Genomic DNA, 23405 nt, shown 5'->3' with positions numbered 1-23405 from the left:
ACAGAACATCTCCGCTTATTAACTACCTAATCATTAAATTAAAATTAAATTTAAATTAATCATGAGCCTAAAAGAAGCACAAATATAATATATATTGGTGCAAACAGAATACAGTGATGTCAACCTTGGTTTTGATAAGCAGTTGTTGATGAAACAGTATGCGTTGGTGAAACTCATGCATCTAGCAGGAACTTAATACACAAAATATTCATATTGATTCAAGCATTTAACATTTATGAATTAATTAAATGTCAGTAATAAACAAGACTGCACAAATTATAGCGATCACGAGGAAGGTCCGCGTACAGTATAGTGGATAGTATACAACACCCCATCAGTTATATTCAGGTCTATAGTGCCACCTGCTGGCGCAGTTTTGTAAATTCTTAGAGAAAATTAAGTCGTTATAACGAGAAAACGAACTTCGTTTTGTCGAGATAACGAGAAAATTAAGTCGTTATAACGAGAAAACAAAAAGAAAAAAAATTATAATGCATGGCCGCTTAGAACTTCCGTAGAAGTTTTTATTTTTATTTATACCGATTTTAAATGTTTCAAGATTACATTTTAAAGGTTACAGTTCACCCAAAACTCACCCTTAATAACATTTATTCATAAACAAACAAACAAATAAATAAATAAATAAATAAAAGTTTGGTTTGGAAGATTGTGGGTCCATAAATTATAAATGAATCATAAATCAAACCCCTGAACTAATGAAATGGCATTCATAGCATTCATCTGTTTGTGTTTTGAAGGGCCACTAAAATATATTTACAACATCAATCTGTTCTGTTTTTCCTCAAGGTATGAGAGTCTTTGGACTGCAATATTCTCATATTCATTTCTTTTCCCTAGTAAAGGCATTAATAATTGTGTTTACTGGTGTGTGATAAACAATAGCAGATAAAAGACTGGCTTTATATAAAGAGAAACAGTCAACAAATGAGGACACTGAATTAATCAAAAGAAAACACAACAACAATGAGAAAAAGACTTCATCATGTCATTGTCATACATGACACGTTCTAATTAAGGCTTCGACGGAGAGAGTGAGACCCTTATTCAGGCCTTAGAATAGAGTACTGTTGTTGCAATGCAACGCCAAGAACAAAAAGCCAACAATGATATAATCATTTTCAGATCTGAGATGGGAACAGGAGAGAAAGTAGCATTGCTTTGATGGCTCCTACACCGAACATGTGCAGTTCTAATATTAACACTATATCAAACATCAAAGGTCCACTTATATTGTTAGACAAGGCTTTTTATCACTTTAAATTGTCATTCTTAAGCTTTTCATAACCATCCTCCATCCCCTCCCACCCGTAAAAAAATAAAATAAATAAATAATAAACTGATCAGTTTTATCCATAGTGTATATTTAGTTATATTGCATTTCGTTATATTAATTATTACAGTCAGAAGAAGAAATGCAATGAAACACCATCAATAATACAATCAATACTGCAAAACTGGGTCTTCCACCAGGATTTCAATCACTCCACTGAGACGTGAAGTGTAGAGTTCGAATAGTCCCATCACCTGTATGTTGTGATGGTGTTCTCTGATCAGCTTTCACGGTGAAAATCAAACTCCCATGCGTCACTCAGTTTCCCGATAAACACGGGGCAAACCTAATGGCATGACATGAAAGTGAAATCCTGAAGCATTGCGGGATGTTGAGACCATCAACAAAGCAATTTAATACATTGGCAAGCAAGCTTTTAAAATGTACTGGGTACTAATGTGGAGCAAAGACAAAAGGTTGAAGTCAGAGTTCATCTACACTGTGCAATAGGCTGCCATTAAAAAAACTACAATTAAAAAATTCAACAATCCATGAACTGCACATTTACTAAGCCATAATCATCATATAAAAAGTGCCGCTGGGAGTGGAAATGATTTCAGAGAGGTGCATAGCATGTTAGGGACAGTGCATTGTCATCGTTGCATGCTCTGATTTTCAAAATACAAACTCATTCTTTTTTTAAAAAGCATTTACAAATAGGGAATTGGCAAAAACCTGCTCTTCCCATAGGGGATAGTGCCAGGTATTCACTGTGAAAGGTTAATAGTATTACTCAAGGAAGCACAACATATAACTCAATACCACTTAAGAGCTTTTTTTGACTAATCACAGGAAAGTTGCACCCTTGCGAATCGTTTAACATATGCTCTTTCACTAATGCATGAGTTTAGTACTCCAGGGGTGTGTTTTCTGTACAGCAATGTCACTCACTGATTAACTACCATAGTGTGATGCATCGCTGTGAAAACTAACTAGCTAGTCATAACTGTTTCCTGAACATGGTCACATCTCAGTCGAATTTGAACCACATTGAAGGTCATGTGCTTGTGGTTGAGTAATAACTTCTGCAAATTAACTGATTCGAGATCTCCGAGATGCTACTGTATTAAACATGCCTCCTGATGACTACTTCACTGTTTTTTGTTCCCTGTTATTTTGCTGTAATTGATGTTTGATTCATTGCGGGATCTCTCTTCCATCATACTCTGATGTTCCCTTGTGTATTCATGCACATATAAAAATGTGCTGACTGTTGATATGCTAAAATATGCAGATTTAAATGTATATTTAACTGGAATGAAAGATACAGAATGTACTGCATGTTAGCTTGCAACCATAGCTGGTTAACAATGCTATTGGAAAAAACACCCCAGTACAGATGCCTAACTTCCAATAGCACAACTAACTCAGAAATCTGATGGTAATTTTAAAAACACCATGAAATGGCTATATGAACATACACTAGTTGAACATACATATGAAATTTGGGACAAGACATATTGAATGTGATTTTTTTTTAAAATGTATCCAACATCCTTGCTTTTACCTTAAAATTCACTTTCTATTTGTTATTAAATATCCGCTACTTGTTATTGCTACTCAGGGGGCATTCTCATAGAGACCATTTTACTGGACCAAATTTTGGATGAGCCCCTGAGAGCAAGACAAGTCATCAGTCCTTTTTGTTCAATTTCCTGGAACAGAAATAATTATTAAGAAGTCAAATTTAGGAATAGGCCAGCATACTTATCTAATCTAATAGACATGGGGCTAAAAGCCACAATGTGCTCCAAATGGAGTTCAGTGGGGTCTTAAAATATCAGAATCTCAAATATATAAAAGAAAAAAAAAAAATCCAGTACGTGATTTTAAGGTGTCAGAGCTCCCTCAGCCTCATCTTCTTAGGGTGAGCAGAAAATAGCTGCAGAACTCTAGAGTGCATATCTGGTCATCAGGGTCAGTGGTTAATGGGTGTTACAGTATTGATGAATTCTTACTTGAATTTGTAAGTTAGAAAAGGGCTGCTCGACATTAGCTATTGTCATATTGAACCTAATTCCATCCAATACACAGTTCTTAGATAATTCAGATATTTTACCAGCCTTTACAGTCCACATAATAGACAGAAAAAAATAAAAATAAAATGCCTAGCTCCTCGTAGGAAAGCAAATTTAATTACTGAAGGGTCCATCAGCTTTAACTGACATAGTAGTCAAAACCATTTAAAATTCCTAAAAAGAGCAAGCTTTTAAAGCCAAGAGAATTCAGTAGCCCCTCACTGCAGAACACAAGATCCAGGGGGTGAGGTTGGATCCAGATCTAGTGGGTGGAGATTGGTAGGTTTAGGGGTGGAGATGGTTGGGTTTAGGGATCAGGGGGTGGAGACGGGTAGGTTCAGGTATATGTAAGGTGGGAGGAGTTGGATCTGGATCCAACCACGCCCCCTGGGTTTTGTGTTCTGCAGTGAGGACCATCTCAGAGAATTATGTTTGTGCAAAACCCATCAAGAACATCCCTAGGTCATATTTATCTCCAAATATAAAAGAAAGAAACAATAACTTATAAGTTGCCTATTTTCAGGATTGTAAAGTTTTTTTTTTGTTTGTTTTTTTGGCAATTAAACACATTTCCTTCTTATTATATCATTTTAATTATCTCATCTCATTTGTATTACTATAATGTGTAAATAATAATATTTAAATGATAGAAATAGTAATAATGATGAAAAAAAAAAACAATGATAAGGAGAATTCAATGATAATGTGTATTTGACAAAATGCTAACAAAATCGGTCTTCAGCACCACTAAAAGTTTCATTTGACATGTGACCAGGACATTTTTCATGACACTTGCCCTTAAATACAATCTGAACGTGAACACTGACCCAGTGGTTTTGCTTCACTTGTTTACCAAGCCCTCCCCTCAACGGAACAAACCATACAACTGCAAGGTGAAACTTGCCTTTATATTCGATGGCAAAACCAGACATCCCCAGGGAGGCATCACTGCGGAAGGCCAGAAAAAGGCTGTTTCCACTGCTTTCGATGCGCTCAGGAACCTGGTTCCCCTGCAGACTGATGATTAGGGGTCCGTTGGAGTCCTCACCCTCATAGATATGGAGGAAGTCATAGCTGGGCTCCATGTTAAAACTGCACAACAAATAGGAGAAAGATTTAAGGATTCCTAGATATTTTGTTTCAATTGTGAGGCATTATGCATAAGTTCCCACATGTGTGTGTGTGTGTGTGTGTGTGTGTATATATATATATATATATATATATATATATATATATATATATATATATATATATACGTACACACACACACACACACACACACATATATATATATATATATATATATATATTTATATATATATATATATACTTGTACAATACGTAAAGATTACACATATATATATATATATATATATATATATATATATGTGTGTGTGTGTGTGTATATATATATATATATATATATATATATATATATATTTGACAACACCCTTTCAAATACAAGAATATGTTAAGTTTTAGATGTTGGTCTTTAGCATTGAATGGTCTCATGCAGGTGTCCAGGAAAGGTCAGGTGCAGGGAGTTTAAGATGCTAAACCAACAAGACGCCCTTAGACTAGACTGTGTGGATTATTTTCATGAATTAAAATGCTTTAGTTAATAAATAAATAAATAAATAAATAAATAAATAAATAAATAAATAAATAAATAAATATTGGTTTCTAATATTATGCATTGATATATTAAAGCATATTTTGAGTCTGTTTTTATTCTTTAATTAATAAATGCTTTTAATAAACAAGCATGTTCAACAAGCGTTCAACCCATACATCATTGCATAACCTGCTTCATCAGAAAGCCCACTAGTTTCCAGAAGTAAATCTTTCTTTCTAGTTGGTCTGTTTTGTAATTATAATGGAAGTCCATGAAAGCCTGATCATTTTGGCTGGGTGAAACATAAGCAATCAGAATCATAATCATTCTAAAGATTCAAGTATGCGAGTTGATGATTGTGATTTGTGTGTGAGGGCTCAGATACATGACACTCATAATAAATTGCAGCGATTTGAATTCATAATATGTTTCGACACTGATGCATTTCCACCCCTAATTAAAGAAGAAGAAGGAGAAAAAAAAAAGAAAAGGAAAAAAATAACAATCATCAGCTTCTTAGAAATTCTGTTTCAGGTTTTCATCTTTTAAACCTGCTCCGTGCAGTCTGGCTCCATTTGGAAGATTTAAGGGTAAATTAAGAGTATTCTGGGACAATAAAGTTTTGTTTTTTTTTTTTTTTTTTACATCAAAACGGTCCTTATGCAAAAAATAATAGGTAATTTTCTAATCTGATTTTAGCTCTCTGATTTAAATGTTCAGTTACACTTTACTTCAGAAACCAATTCTCACTATTGACTATTATTTTTGCTTATTAGCATGCATATTACTAGCATATTGGCTATTAATTGATACTTATAAAGCACATATTAATGCCTTATTCTGCATGACCATATTCTTGATCCCTTAATCCTACCCCGTACCTAAACTTAACAACTAAATGTACCTTACAAACTATTAATAAATTAGGAGTTTCTTGAGGCAAAAGTCGTTGTTAATGCTTTGTTTATTGTGAGAATTGGACCTTAAAATAAAGTGTGACCAAATGTTCAATGTGTGTTTCCTGTTTAATGGACTTGTCTCCTTTAACACTTCAATGTAAACACCAACTGCTATGATTAGGTGATATATTTGTGTATGAAATAATTATTGCACACTCTCATAAATAAAGGTACAAAAGCTATCACTGGGGCGGTACCTTTTCAAAAGGCACATCTTTGTATCTAAAAAGTCCATACTGATACCTTAAAGGTACATATTAGTACCTAAAAGGTACAAAGGTGTGTCTATTGAAAAGGTACTGCCCCAGTGACAGCTTTTGTACCTTTATTTCTGAGAGTGTGTTATAATTATTTCATATGCAAATAAATATGTTCTCAAGATAAATATGTTCACATTTATAGAAACTTGAGTTTAAAAACAATTCAGTTGTGAATAATGAATAACCCTGTAAAAGATGTTACACCCCTTCGGGTGGCATATGAGTCATAAGAGGACGCTATATGAGCATGTTACCTTTTGAAGATTAAAGCGATGACAAAGTCAGGGTTGACTTTTATCCGCCAGTCACACTCTTTTCCTGGTGGGTAGGGTTGGGGATAGTTGGGTGATAGAATTACCCCAGCAGGCCCTGTCACATTGCCCCCGCAGGTAGCTGTCATAACAAGGAGAGTGAGGATGAGAGATTATTTAATGTGATCCTTCAACACAGCAAAAACACACAATGTTACAGCTGCCTGATTACAGAATGATTACTCTGAGCTCATTATCATATAGCAGGACAACTACATCCCACAACATTAAATGATAATAATCAATAAGTGAAACTAAGATGAATTGTAAAGGAGATCAGGCAGGACTTTATTACCCAACCATCTAAGAGAATTGTAGATGTGATCTGACTACATTGATTGAAAGAAAAAAAAAAAAAAAAGTAATCTTGATAAGCAGCACTGTTATAATAGGATCTGCCAATTTTTGCAGGCTTTGGTTCTGGAACTAATACTCTATCTAAAACTAATTTTCAATAAAAAATAGTCTAATCCATGAACCAAATCAACAAGCTCTGAGATCAGAATATTAAAAATTTGGTATGGAGCAAATACTGCTATAAAAACTGTTTACATAATGCATTTTATGACAGAATGAACTACATCCCGTGAAGCATTGCAACAGACTGAAATAATGTCAGTACACTATTAAACTACTGACCAAGTTATTGCCCAACGTATAAAATAAGACAGATTACATATTTATAACAAAATAGTCAAATATATACAAATATGAAAACTGTGTGAGTACAGAGAGGTTGTGGGCAGTCAGATTGCAATAATTTCTTCAGTTAATACATTTTTGTGTTGGGTGGTCTTGTTGGAATTATTATTGAAATATTTATTTATTTTTGCCTAATGAAGGTACAAAAGTATATCATCCCTGAACAACTTTTGAGCTCATGCTAGGTCTTCCTTGAACTGTTTAAATATTATCATTAAAATTTCTCTATGGACAAGATGAATGGGTTTTTCGCTTCCTGAACCCGAGGGGACCTTGTAGAACTTCATGGCAACTGCTAAAGCATGACATCAAAAAAAGTCAATAGGGACACAGGAGAAAAAAGCTATTCTTTAACATCCTTAGAAGGTGCAGAGCATACAGTCTGACTAAAAAAAGAGAGAAAATAAGCAGAAAATACTGGAGTTCTGAGAGAAGGTCATGGTAATAATATAAAAGCAACTTTGTAATGCAGTGGGCGAGACAGCTATGCTTTTCCCTATAAAGCTGAACTAATATGCATCTCTCTTAAATCTCTAGAAGACCACTCAACGCAGAAATGAACGCTAAGAAGAGTTTTGTAATGCTATGACTTTATGATTAGTAGTGGACAACTGAGTAGAGTTATAAAAAAGTACTGTGGTGGTACAATGGTACAGTGAGGGTTTTAGATGTCAATATACATTGCCTTTGCGAAAGTATTCAGCTCTCTCAGGTTGGATAGAGACATGTTTCTTGGACAGCCATTTTCAAGTTTCTCAAGAAGTGTTTGATTCTCTCAAGGACATTCAGAGTGTCGTACCTAAGCTACCCTTGTGTTGTCTTGGCTGTGTGCTTAGAGTCATTGTCCTATTGGAAGGTAAACCTTCAGTCTGAGGTCCGGAGGGCTCCTTTCCTTTTACCACGACCATTCCCAATGCTTCTGAAAAACTCCTCTGCAGCACGATAGAGTGCAGTCACCACCATGCTTCACCATTGGAATGGTACTGTGCAAGTGATTAGCAATGCCTGGTTTTCTCCAGACATGTCGCTTGAAATTGAAGTTCATCAGACCAGAGAATATGTTTCTCATAATTGAAAGTCCTTTAGGTGCTTTTGCAAATTTCAAGCGGGTTTTCATGTGTCATGTCCTGAGGAGAGGCCACTTAGACATTATGTGGCTTAGTTTTGCTCTAATATGCATTAGACCTGTTATACCTTAATACATCTTAGATCTTCTATAGACAAGTGTGTGCTTTTCCAAACTGATTCCTAAACCCACCCATCTCCACCCCTAAACCTACCAATCTCCACCCCCTAGATGTGGATCCAACCATGCCCCCTGAATCTTGCGTTCTGCAGTGATGGGCTACTGGAAAGATCCCAGAGAAACTGTAATGTTCCTCAGATCACAAATACTTATGAAGTTTTTATTTTTTAATACTTTGCAAAGTTACTAATCTGTTTTTTCTTCTTCTGTAATTAATGTACTGCATTAATTCAAAATTAATGTACTGCTTTGACAGTTTTTGACAGTCACTTTTAAAATAAAGGAATGCATTTAACAGCATATCTGTTTTTCCTTACTAGAAGGAGCTTTCCAGAAAGTAAACTAAAAAGCGCAGAGTCAAGTCGGATCTCACCAATGCAGGTGGGTGGGTCCGGTTGCCAGAAAAATCGGCTGTTGAGCTGAACGCACGTAATTTCAGACACTCCTTGAATCTGGTACCCAGGGTCACACTGAAAGGAAATGGTGTCACCCGGCTCCCTGCTGTCTCCGTAACGTGTTCCATTTTGAGGGGTCCCTGGGTCGTTGCAGGTCGTGGCAACTGTAGCTGAAATAAAAAGATAAATTTTGAATCAGCTGTGGATCAGTGAGACATTAGAGAGAGCGGAAAATCACTTATTCATGAGAGAATGGACCTCTGCTCTTGACTAAATATTCCAAGATGCACAGCAGCTCAGATATGTGATGGTGTTAAACTCATGTTTATGGAGATTTTAATTTAATTATACTTCATCAATCATATCATATTACTGTCAAGAAGTCAAATGAAATATGCAATGGTTTCTGCTTTAACAAACATATGCTCCATAACCACTTAAAAATACATAAATAGTTTATAATAAGAACAGCGAGATCTGAGGAAATTAACAAAAGGAAAAGGCTTTGTTAGAACAGTTGCTTACTACTAACTGCACTGCACATATACTATACTAGACTATAATGCCTGCTATTGCATGTATTACATGACAGACTTTTCATATTGGAAATACAATTATTTTGCATTTTGAATTTAAAAACTGATTTTTGGCAAATGAGCCAAGAAAGAAATGGCATGCTGATACAACATTACTTCCAGGCTTTTAATGCTGGAAACAGAAAGTCAAGCTGAGCACACTGCATTGTGGAATGGAGTATTCCATGCAGCACGCTAGGCTGTATACTGCGCATTCCAGTTACCATGTGTATTGAAAAGTAGCATACAGTGTAAAGTATAATAAAGTATACACTGTATGCAATAGCAAATATAAACTAGATTATGCTATTCTTAACATAGTCAAGGAGAAGCTGATACATACTAGAGAACTGGATGGAGAAGCCGGACTTGCTGATGAAGTAATCACTGTCAAATTGAAGCGTGAGGATGTTGAAGGTGCTGTGAGTGTCCTCGGGTAAAAGCGATCCACTCCACTCTTTCAGCAGAATGCCACTCTCTGCTGGTCCATCCCAGACCTTCAGAATGTCATGGTCCACTTCCGTGTCAAAGACTATGAAGTGAAGGCTGGGAAGGTCAAAAATTGTGAGAATATTACATTTTGTTTTATTTTCTTTCAAAGACATTCAAAAACATTGCATTGATAATAATAAGCACCAAACACTTGCAAATTAAAATATAATCCATTTAAATTACTTGATAAAATCAGAAGTCCAGACTTTGCAAATATATGTTCTAAAAATTAATTCATAATTAAAGCTTAATATGAAAGTGTGTATTTGGATTTGTGTATATTTGATATATATATATATATATAAGAATAAATATTTGATTCCTCAAAATATGACCTTATTAATATGTCTGGATTATCTTTGACAATAATATAATAATCACTCGATTCATTCAAAACATATTTTTTTACAGCACTGAACTGAACAAAAGGCCTTCAGAATATATATATGTTTACATGCCAGCTGCAGAGATGTGCTCGATTCAAGGAGGTCAGACACAGCCCTGTTGAGTGCAAATAATATAAATCCCAGTGGCTCAGTAGATAAAAAAAAAAAAAAAAAAAAAAAAATATATAATAAAATATGTGTGTGTGTGTGTATATATATATATATATATATATATGTATATATATGTATATATGTATATATATGTATATATGTATATATGTATATATATGTATATATATGTATATATATGTATATATATGTATATATGTATATATGTATATATATATATATATACGTATATATATGTATGTATATGTATATATATATATATATATATATAATATATATATATATATATATATATATATATATATATATATATATATATATATATATATATATATATATATATAGATATATATATATATATAATATATATATATGTATATATATATATATATATATATATATTTTTTTTTTTTTGTTCTTCTCGCCACTGGGATTTATATTATTTGCACTCAACAGGGCTGTGTCTGACCTCCTTGAATCGAGCACATCTCTGCAGCTGGCATGTAAACACAGCACTGATCAACTTAAGTCACAACAATGACTGTCTCTGTGGGATGTGTGGGTGGACAACCATGAGTTCTGCTCTCCACAAACACAGCGTTATTCATTCAAATACCTCCACAATGCTCATAAGTGACATTTCATTCACCAGCAGGGTCCTTTTTGCCAGCAATGGAATTGTATTATGAAACTATAAAAAGTTTTTTTTTTTTTTTTTTGCATATAAATGCAATAAAAATACTATAAATAATTTTTTATTAAAAATTATTTATTAATAAAATATATATAATATATATATATATATATATATATATATATATATATATATATATATATATATATATATATATATATATATATATATATATTGTTTATATACATTTATTTCACAAATTTAAGTTAAATGTTACCATTAAAATTAAAATACAGGGAAAAAAAAAATATTTTCCTTTAACATATGGAAATAAAATCTGAAGATAGGTAAAACATCAGTCTGTCCTCTCAGTGCAGTCTTTTGAAAATTGCGAACAACCATGTCATCATACTAATGCAACACCCTCGCAACTGTACAGAATTACGCGAACATGCTTTCATCTAATACATCTCAAGACTAGATGATGTAAAAAAAAAATATATATATATATAAATAAAACATACAGAGAGATCTTTACAGTGGAGCCGTTACTGTGCAAATTTATGCAATGGAGTGAAGTCACAGAGGAGTTTCTTTCACATGTGAGCTGGGAGCGAGAGATGGAGTTGAGTTGTAGCAGAGAGATTACAGACACAATGAGTGTGGAGGGGAAATTGCTGTTGCTCCACTCCACTCACATACTCTGCTTGCCAAAGTCAATTTTTACTGGGATTCGGTGCTTGACGAGCATTCATTCTGGACCCTGTATGTATAGAAATACTTTGAACACCTGCAGCACACAAATGACATGACTCAAGCCTGATGGTATGGATTACATCCCACTCTTACAACTCCTTTTATCTGCTCTTTATAAGCCATTTTCTCCTTAAACGGATCAACTGAATTGGCTTACCTGAGTTTTTCTCCATTTTTGAAGGCTTAACTGGCTTATCGCTTTTTGTGTCCCTATTCTTTTTGCCCTTTTACTAACCCTCCCCCTCTGTGTAAAGGTAATGCACTTGTAGGAACAGATGCCAGCCAGTGGTAGGCCGCGCAGCAGGGTGAAATGCAATCACCATGCTCCTTTATGGTTCTATGGGAATTATATGGAAATTAAAGGAGGGGTGGTAAAAACATAACATGGTTTCAAGCACTAGTTTTTGTACCTGATGGTTTTGCCTGTGTCTGCCTCAATGGACCAGGTGCAGTGAAGGTTGTTGTCATAAGGGGCCGGATAACCAGGAGACAGAATCCGTCCAGATGTGGCGCCACTAATGTGTCCTCCGCACTCGGCTACACACACATAAAACAAATTAAGGCCTTTAACTAGATTTGCATTTCAAGAAAGAAATAATAGTGTACAATGCAACAAAACAATAAATCAAGTTTTAGTTTACTACAAATTACTACAAAATACATTAACATGACACAAATGACTATTCAGTATGCATATAAATCTAAGAAGAATCCCAATCGTAAGTCTGTATGCAAATATAAGATGACATCATAGATGAAGGTTGCATCTTGAATGTGAACCATTAAGCAGTGTAAGCAAAGGAAGATTCTTAAACTTTACCATTAAGTATAATCCAAAAAATGAACATTTCAATGAAGCTGCATTAAAGTTAAATTATAGTACACTATGGGTATTTTTTAGCAATTTTTTATGCTATGTAGCAAGCAGAGAAAATTGAAAATTGGTTTATTATGTTGACTAATTCAAATAAATGCATATTGTACAAAGTTGGCTTAAGGCAGTATTCTCCATTTTCCACACCATTCTCCCAAACTACATCTTGCTCGAGAAGTTTTAATTATGGAATGAGTACAGCACAGTAAAGACCGTAATGCATCCATCCTAAAATACTCTCTGTGTAAGTATACTGCGCTGGGCCTACAGAGTAATCATTTACCTCATCCTAACCACAGTGAGAGAGCCCCCTCAAGCACTTTATTTGCTCTTGGGTCTCACATGCAATTACTAAAGTTGAGTCTCGTAAGAACATTCTCGTCATCAGAATTACAGTATGAAGACAGTTGTGCATTCGGTTCATGCTCAGTATACCACCCTTTTTTATTTAAATATCAAAATAATTATTTGAGATCAAGAAATTGTAATTGTTTGATACATACTTTCATTATGGTGCTGTTTTGTGTGGCATGCAAAGTATTGTGCTTTGTTTTTTTTTTTTTTTTTTTGATAACTTTGCTTAGACATTAACTACTACAGTAACTATTATACTATTCTCTACAACTGTCCTGATCTGATGACATGATCTTTCCGTCACACAATCAATTCTTTGGTGGTAGCATGGTACAGTGATGGTATCAGATGATAATAGCTTCATATTCATATACAGGTCATCAATTCATGTATCAAGGTATTTACATGATACTTCAAGGTCAAATGTTTGGACAGTCACTGTATAAATTAATTATTATTAATACTATTATATTTGAACTTCTTCATGGTATAGATTCTGGCTCTGCTCCCTCTAGACAGTCCACTTAATCAACTTTATGAGGTGCATTTTGGGATGCTTTTTATAATAATAATAATAATAATAATAATAATAAATAATAATAAAACTTCCAACTTCCAACAATGTTTATCTAAAAATGCTGCTATTTTCACTTAGTGTAAATAGCATCCATCACTATTTGCACTTAGTGTAAATAGCCTCTATCACTAAGAAAATATGCTATTTTCACTTAGTGTAAATAGCATCTAATTGCTATTAATACTTGGTGTAAATAGCATCTATTGCTATTTACACTTAGCGCAAATACACTCAAAAAATGATTTTAGTTGTTTGCTCAGTTTACTTAAAATAAGCTAAAACAACAAAAATCTTTAGTTTTTTATTCAGTTGTCATTTGCACTCAATTTTATTATATTATATGAAATTACATTTGTAAAATGTTAACTTAAACCATTGAAGTTAAGTTGGGCCTACATGAATCATTTATGTTGCATTGACTGAAACTGGGCAGTGGATTTCTAGTTCCCTGCATGCTTTGCACAGGGATAGACCAGGAGAATAATTGTTGAAATTAAGTGCTGTTTAATGTGTTTTTGGTATAGGGAAAGACATATTAAAGTTTGTTGTTTAGTTATTTTTGACATTTAAAAGAGTTTATATTTATGTTGATTTTACCTTTTACCATTATGGTGAAGTATAGACTTTGTGGTTAGGCTATAGGCTACATGAGCTGTAACTGTGCTAATGTCATGAGTACATTTTTACTTGATCATTACTTGCATGCTACAAAAATTGTACTTAGCATGTGAACCAGTGTTATGTTAGCTGTTACATTCTCATAAGAATAAATAAAAGTAATCAGTTTGAAAGCCAGCACGTGATTTACACAGTCTGTATTGTCAGCATTTCTACGCTTCACAAACAAACGATCATAAAACATAAATTTATGTTGTTTGAACTCTTTTAAATGTTCAAAATAACTAAACATTAAAAACTTAAACTCTAATAGGCCTTTCCATTTTCATAAAAATGCAGAAAACTCACGCAACTCTGCACAAAGGCACCAGTCTGAACAGTAACAACACAGGTTGGAGCATCAAGAGTGAATTATGTTCAGGGAACATTCACAGAATATGTCAAATGAAATTGGTGAGATCTCATTAAATTAGCATGAATTATACTCATCAGTACATTTAACTTAATTTAAGTTCAAATACCTCAGTTTAAATGCGTGGAAATGTGCATCATAATTTTATTAAGTTAGACCAACAAGCTGTTTTTTTTTTTTTTTTAGTGTAGGGCGCTGCCTTAAGATAAAGCAAAAGGAGTGACGTGATGTGGTTGAGGTGGATGGCAGCATAGTTTAGCCCCGCTTGTAGTGGCACAGTTTATTTATCTTTACTTATAAGGCAACCTTGCAACTTTTCTTTTCTAAGAAGTAGAGTAGAGTCTCAAGCTACAGAAATATGGCTTGTAAGCAGAAAACAGTGCAATCCGGCATAAATAAAGGCCCTGAGAGGAAGCGATGCAACATCAAATGTCGCTGGAGATGATGGTGCAGCAGTTTCTCCAACTGACACTGACAAACCCCCCGTGAACAAGGGGAATGTAGACGAGGACATGGCGAGCATCTTTAACATTTTAAAACAAATGTCAGAGGAAACGCAAAGTTTGAAAGAGATTCACAAGACTACCACGTCAATGGAAGGGAAACTGTCAGTGTCAGTGCTAAAGCTAATAATTAGTGATGTACAATCTTCAACTTATTTTTCTCTAAATAAGAATGTGTATTTTCTGCATTTAGATTTCAGTTGTCAGTTATAGCAATCCAGTGCTGCAAACAGTAACAGCTATGTACCATATACAACAAGCAGTCATGGACAAATGTGCTAGTTTGCAGTTTTTTTTTTTTGTTTTGTTTTGTTTTTGTCACATGCAATGTTAAAGGTTTGGGCAATCATATTAAAAGGAAAAAATGTTCTCAAGTGTAGAAAATGTGATATTGTTTTTCCACAAGAAACCCACCAACCTGAACAAGAATCACAGAAAAAGTTTTTTTACAACACTGGCTCGAGTCAGAGTAGGGGTTTAATCACTCTGGTGCATCAAAACCTGCATTTTAAATCTATAACAGAGAAGCATGACAAGGAGGGTAGGATCATAGCTATATTGGCAGTTACAGAGGAGACCACGCATTTTGGCCAATGTATGTGCTCCAAATAGTTCCAAATTTTTGAAAACATTTTTTTTTTTTTTTTGCCACTTTAGAAGGCTTTCTGTGTGATTTAGGTGATTATCTGGTCAAATGGGTGGGAGATATGAATGTGGTAGTAGATGCTATTTTAGACCGCAGCCACCCGGGCATCACAAGGACCCCTCGATCAGCCTTTCCCTGTTGAGAAAACCAGCATTTGCCGGTTAAGTATGTTTTGGAGCATAGCTGCTGGTTCAAGCTGGTCAATGTGCTGATCTGAAGCTGGTCCTAAGCAACTAGCTCCTGCTCGGGACCAGCTTAGGACCAGCTAAGGACCAGCTTAAACCAGCAGCCATGCTTTAAAACATACCCAACCAGCATATTCTGGATCTCATACCACTGGACACTATTAAAAGGTCATATAGATGGAGGTTCCACTTTGTTAAATTTTTGTTACAAGATTAACTCAGAGACCAAATTGATTTGTATTTATCTACACATTTAATTTCTGCTCCATCAGTAGGGGTGGTATGGGAGGCGCTAAAAGTATATATTAGAGCGGTCATTATACAGTACGCCTCAGCTAAGAAAAAGTTAGAGCGTAATAAGTTGTGGGCAGCTCAAAGAAGCAGAAAATAGTTTTAAACAGAGAATGAATCAAAGTAAACTTAAGACTCTTAATAAAGCTAAAGTATTAATATGGGGGGTTTCTATATACATTTGTACACATCTTGCAGTAGCTCCTCTAAGAAAGAAATTAAAAACTTCCTCAGTGGACTTAATATTCTCTTAATAATCTCTTAGTGAGAATCAGCGGGTGCTCTTGGATTCTCCTATAACAGAGGATGAAATTTCAGAACTGATTAAGAATTTGACAACTGGAAAGGCTCCAGGACCAGACAGGTTCACAGCTGAGTTTTTTAAATGTTACTCCTCAGAATTAACACTCCAATTAAAAGATATGTATGAGGAAGGTTTCGACAGGCAAGTGCTACCCTCAACATTGTACTAAGCTTTGATCTCAGTAATTTTAAAGAAGGGGAAGAACCCAGCTGATTGTTCTAGCCACCAACCAATTTAATTGATTCCTCTAGACATCAAAATACACTCTAAAATGCTTGCCAATCATTTACAAAAAGGCTCTAATTCACCCTGATCAGGTTGACTTTGTATTCTTCTGATAATATTAGACATTTCATAAATGTTACGTGGGCAGTCAGGAATGAAAACTCACCTATTGCTGCAGTGTCTCTTGATGCCGAGAAGGCATTTGTTTGTGTTGAGTGGCCTTACTTGTTCGCAGCATTAGAAGCTTTTGGAATTTGGTTAGATTTTTATAAAGTGGGTGAAGTTGTTATATAAACATCCACATTTTGCTGTGCAAACTAACAGTGTTATTTCTCCATACTTCAGACTGGGATGAGGCACAGTACGTGTCAGGGTTGCCCACTCTTCCCTTTACTTTTTTTGTTCAGTGTTGGTACCCTTAGCTGTGGCAATACGATGAAATACCAACTTTCTTGGGGTAGTTGTTAGGGGCTCAACTCAGAAAATTATGCTCTATGCAGACTATATTTTGCTTTTTGTCACAGATCCAACTAATTCACTTCCGCATTACTTAGTATGATAAATAATTCTGGATACAAAGTCAATTTGTCCAAGTTAGAGGCTCTACCCCAGACTGCTTACTGTCCAAAATCATTGTTTCAGACCTGTGCACTTAAATGGCCTGTCAAGGGCATTGTATATTTAGGAATTACATTTCCCCAGCGGTTTAAGGATATTGTTAAAGTCAATTTTGACCCCCCTATTGGAAAAAAAAATAATAAAAATAAAATTCAGCTGAGACAAAATGGGCGGCCTTTTTTCTTCCCTTTGGGGCAAAGTCAATGCTGTCCATTATCTGTCCATTCAGAATATTTCAGTATATTTGATAAAGATATGCAAACAATTTTTGTGGAATGGGAAGAAACCTCAAATTACCTCTGGAGCGAGCTCCCCCATGGCTAGCCATGGAAAAATCTGCTTGTCTGCTTATATCACTTGATTTCATAACATAACAAAACAAAACAATCACTACCAGTACATAATCATCTGATTATTTCCCATCTCCAAACAGTTTGGAAGAAGACCTCTTGTATTCTAGGGGTTGACCCTTTTTTAAGTCCTTCATCTGCTATTTGGGCCGAACCAAAGCTGTTAATAGGTGGAACACCAGTGTTATGGAAGGAATATAGATAAATATATAGATAAAAATATAAATATTCTGGAGGATCTTATATTTCAAGAGACTGAAGCAAAATAAATAAATAAATAAATAAATAATAATAATAATAATAATAATAATAATAATAATAATAATATTGTTTAATGATCAGTTCTGAATATGTTTCTGCAGATGAGACATATGCTCACAAGTATCTTTGCCTCCCTGTCATATGCTCCCAGAGGCAAAAGCTAACTCAAGATGTTCTGGAATATTATGGGTACTGGCCATGAGTCATATTATTCCTTATTTATTAGTCAAATGAGCCTGCATGTAAAAAAAAAAAAAAAAAAAAATTCACAGTGAATACAGAGCTGCATCATGCTGGGCAGATGTGTGATCATAAAAAAACTGGAAATCTTCTGTTAGGCCTCCGATTTTTGAGTGGCTTTAGGATTTAGGGTGAGTGGCAGCCCTCAAAACTCAACATTTATCATTTAATATTGACATTTATTTTGATAAATGGGGGATTTTTTTATTTTTTTTATTTCTATAATCCACAGCAGTAGCAATTATGTGACGAGACAAACAATAGTCATGGTGAATATAATTTAGCTTATAGTGGAAACTTGTAGTGCTTTTTTTATCCTTGTTACTTTGTACTGTTTTATTTACTTATTGACTTTTATATATATATATATATACACTTTTATATATATATATATATATATATATATATATATATTTATATATATATAGTTGCCTTTTATCAAGCTGTTTTGTTTTGTGTATGTTTTGTGAGTTGCTTATATGTCAAGTACATGATTGTTTAAATCACATAAGAAAATCAATAAAGTACAAATCATATAAAAAAAATATAAAGCAAAGGAAGCTCTGACGGTCTGCATACTCTACACAATGAAATACTAAATATAATATCAGCTTCGGGAAACATGGTCTAACTTCATCACCTTTCTTCTGTGATGGTACATTTGCCTTGAGAACTGCAACATAAATTAGTCTATGAATAGATCATGCAATTCCCTTTGCTGTTCTCTCTTGGATTACAATCTGTTACATGAGTTGGAGAGGGCAGAGGAGCAGTTCAACAGCTGAATTTTATCATCAAAATTTGCTGAACCCAAAAAAAAAAAATAAATAAATAAATAATCCAAGCCAAACATATGGTATAGGGTACAACAGAACTAAATGCCCCTTGGGCTAAACTGCCTAATAACAGATAGAAAGAAACACTGCTGAACACCACTAAACACTGTAAGTTTCCTGAGCCATTAGATCATTGCATGCATTGGCAAAAAGGTTAATTTTAAGGTGATTTAATCATTTAGTGTAAATCACAATTTTTTATTATGTTTTTATTTGTATTTTTTTAATTGTAATTTTTTTTAATTTTGTATCAGAATATATTTTAATGTAATGTAACAAAGGTGTGTTCTGCTGCTCATCCTTTCAAGTACACTGATTTATTTTATTAATATATATATATATTTTTTTTTTTCACCTACTTTTCACTGAAGATTTGGAAGTGATTACTTAGGTTGACAACCAATTAAGAGACTCTTTGACAGGTTTTCGTGAGGGATAGGAACTCAAGCCTTTCCCTGACAAACATTTAATAGCAATGGGAAAACATTTACTTGAAATATCAAATGTGACCCTGTCTGTGAAATCCAGGGTAAAGTCTCAAAATCTAATTATGAGATAACAAGCATCAAAGTTTGATTTCAACCATTAATTTCACTATAATTTCAATCTTTGACATGACCTTCCTCAGTCAATATTAAAGACATGGTTAACTTTTCACAGAATGTTCTTCACATTATGAAGAATGATTTTATGTAGTGTATCACAAAAAAAAAGAAAATAGATTTTGTTGTGAACTCACCAATACAAGATGGAAGTGGTTTGTCCCACACCCTACGGTCTCCACTGAGGCACGTCAATGTGCTGCTTCCATGCAGTGTGTATCCAGGATTGCAACTGTACAAAACATATGTATCTGCAAAATGGCCATCGTCTTGGATTTTGTAGCCATAATTAGGTGTCCCCGGCTCCTCACATTTGACAAGGTCAAAACCTGTAGAGAGGCGGGATCAAGTTAAGTCAATTTGAACGGTAAAAAAGACATCTGGCCACCTGAAATCGACCCCCTGGCAGGCTGGATCAGCCTCTTGCTTAATAATGACATAAAGGTGGTGCAATAAAAGGTACACCTGCTCACAATAATTAACTATGCAGCCCCCAGGAGCCCACCTCAAATTAATACCAGCACAGCATATGCTCAATTCAAAGATCACCCTTTCAAACATGCTGTCCTTTCTTTCTGTATGTGATCGGTTAAAGCACATTTCCAATGCAGAGACATTTCATGGTCATACACGCACATAAATGGTTTTCATGGACATTTCAAAGCCTTTTCAAAAAATATGTCTGAAAACAATAAACCTGCTGAGCTGCTCTTTAATGCATTTATTATTATCCTTCTTTTGGCTGGGAAGATGGTGGTAGTCTTAATGAGGAAATAATGAAGAGTGGATAATGAGGATATTATTAGACTGTCTCTGACCAGCAATTAAAACCATAATATCCTGCACATGCTGTGTCTTTACTGTCTTCGTTTCTACTCATTATTTCTTGTAATTAGAGCAGTAGTATTTGATTTTTACGAAGCACAATTATTAAAACAAATAAACAAACAAACATTACATATATAATGTTTGTTTGTTTTAATAATTGTGCTTCTATTTCTATTTCACAACTTTTGATTAAAAATTATTTTGCATCAAAGTCAGGCATCAAATTACTGTGGTAAAAATTCAACAGACTGAGCTGATCACTTTGAAACCATCCTGAAACCACCGTTTATTTTTTATCAAATTGAATGTTAGATCTATCAATGTATACAGTAAATATAATCTCTTGTTTTACTATCTGACAATGTCAGTATATTGATTGTGACGTTATATTGAGTGATAGGCAGGGGAAACACATTTGGATGGGAAAACTGAAAAAGCAAGAGATTTCAACCAAACACAGGTTAATACTATTAGACATGCTTATAAGATTCATTTAAAATAAGTACTTTATACATAAAGCTTTATTTGTTCACTTCTGTAGCCATTTCTAAAGATATCAGTATGTGATTACAGGATGGAGCCTTTACTGGCATGTCGTTCAACTTACTACTGTACGATAGCTTGAATCCTTTGCTGGTAACGGTACCATTGCTGTTAAACTCCATCCAAAGATGGTTGGACGTGCTGTTGAGGATGACATCAGACATGTCGTTTTTTGTAAAATTGCCCAGGAGTCTTGTTGAACTATCTTGACCATCATAAACCTATGAAAACCAAGACAAAAAGAAGAAAAAAAGAAGAATGTTTACTCAACTTGTTTTGTCAGCAGTCAGTCTCAGCATTGCTTATTCTAAGATTCCCTCTGTAAAAAAAAATAAAAAATAAAAAAATGTTTTCTCAAAATATTGTCTTTTGATGTCTGAATTATGTAATTGCTTTTCAAAATTGCATATATTTTGAAACAATAACCCCTGCTAAGAGAGGGCGGAAAACACTACGGCATGGGGAAAAAAAAAATATTAGAGGTCATAAATCAATGTCAAGCAGCAGTTTTCCACTTTTTTGTTGTGGAGGACAGAGTTTCAAGCTTTTATGGAAAATATCATGTGACTCCAGGTTTCATGTACAGAATGGGACACTGGTCTAAGAACAGACTTATTGTTTCTGCTGATTGTCTACAATGGTGTAAACTGATAAAACAGCCTCACAAATCAGCTGAAATCAACTAAAACGGCCAATCAATAACATCAGTAACGAGGGAATAGCGGTTTCCTTAGAAATCTTGCAAACCTAGCTAGATATGCAAGTCTAAGAGCTAATTTGCTGACAGATTAAAGTCAAATATCCCTTAATGCTGACAGACAATATTTTGATGATTCACTGCAACAGAATCACTATAACTGTGACAAAATTTATGTGTTTGGAATTGCTAAAGCACCTCATTCTTATCCTTCATTTGTGACTTAATTAGTGGCCTTATTGGTCTTAAGGGACCATCTTTCTTCTGTGATGGTACATGTGCCTTGAGCACTGTAACGTAAATTAATCTATGAATAGTTAATGGTGTCTCCAAATCCCATTTGCTGGTCTCTCATGGATTACAAACTGTTACATGTTAACAGTATTGCAGAGGTGTTGCAATCACCAAACTTCATCAAAGTTCTCAAAACTCTATTTAGTGTTTGCAATGTCACGACTGACCACAATAACATAGAAATCAACTGATGTTGTCTTTAGAGTCTGAACTATCCATTTTATATAGGGGTGTGACGATATCCGATGTGTCTCGCGAGATCTGACTGGTCTTGCGAGAAGGTGACGATATCCTCATGCAGACCTTTCAGATATATTTGCATTACACTGACACTTTCACCAGTGGTATGTAATGTAAGGTATGTAAGATGTTATGTTCACATCAGGCAAGTGGCCGCATGATAAGCGGGAACAGTGAAGTCTTTATCCAGTCATAAAATCAGAATTCACTGTTTAACGCGGAATGTCACGGAATTTCTCAAATTTTGAATTAATTAACCAAAAGTAGATCATTACACTTAAATCAAATCATGATATGGACTATTATCTGTAAATATAAAGCCGCAAAAGTCGATTTAAATATGAATCCTGGATGTTCATACTGCCTCTGTTAATGAATAGTGCAGACGCGTGGTTTACAAACACACACACTGAAACGCGCGTGACGCTCGCTGTGATTTCAGCATCTGACAACATCTCAAAAACTGCCCTAAGAGTCACTTCATGAGCATTTAATCGTTTGATTTGAGTAAAACTAGTGTCATATCACATACACAGAACTGTAAAGGTATTCACGGCAACCCGTCAAAATAAAAGTCCGGTTTGAAATAACGACAATAGAATGTACACAGCCTACTACTTCTACTACTAAAATTAAACAAATATTATTTTAAATGAATAATCACACAACATTACTTCCATGTTTTAATTTTAATAGTAAATCCCCTTTGTTTGCCAAAAAAATAATGTCTGCTTAATTTTCAATAATTAAATGATAAATTATGAAATTAATGTTTTATGCATTAATTTGATAACCAGAAAAAATTAAATACACAACACAGAATTTCTGAGGGGGGAAAAATTCATAAGGCTACTTTAAGAAAAAATAAAATGAATAAATTTAGTTGTTTTATGCATTCAAATAGTTAGACATGCTAAAACACATAATTTGGTAACAATAAAAAATACATATAAATAATATGGTGAGAAAAAATAAACCATTTCATAGGGCCCTAAACATGTAATTTTTGTTAAACTTTTAATACATTGATGTGAAAATGTATATACGATTAAAAAGGAGTTGAGAAAAATGAAATGAA

The 23405-nt window shown here is 34.2% G+C and overlaps 1 protein-coding gene across 1 annotated transcript in view; it reads right to left on the bottom strand.

Moving 5' to 3' along the window:
* Window positions 1–23405, bottom strand: part of LOC109062300 (CUB and sushi domain-containing protein 1-like) — a 602118-nt gene that overhangs the window by 96661 nt on the left and 482052 nt on the right. Inside the window, 7 exon segments of the mRNA XM_042768416.1 lie at window positions 4274–4461; window positions 6458–6596; window positions 8836–9027; window positions 9776–9978; window positions 12240–12366; window positions 19863–20054; window positions 21161–21317. Coding sequence (XP_042624350.1) covers window positions 4274–4461; window positions 6458–6596; window positions 8836–9027; window positions 9776–9978; window positions 12240–12366; window positions 19863–20054; window positions 21161–21317 — 1198 coding nt within the window.

Source organism: Cyprinus carpio, chromosome A13, assembly GCF_018340385.1.
Source record: "Cyprinus carpio isolate SPL01 chromosome A13, ASM1834038v1, whole genome shotgun sequence".
Lineage (NCBI taxonomy): Eukaryota > Metazoa > Chordata > Actinopteri > Cypriniformes > Cyprinidae > Cyprinus > Cyprinus carpio.
This window is presented reverse-complemented; position numbering and strand designations above follow the sequence as displayed.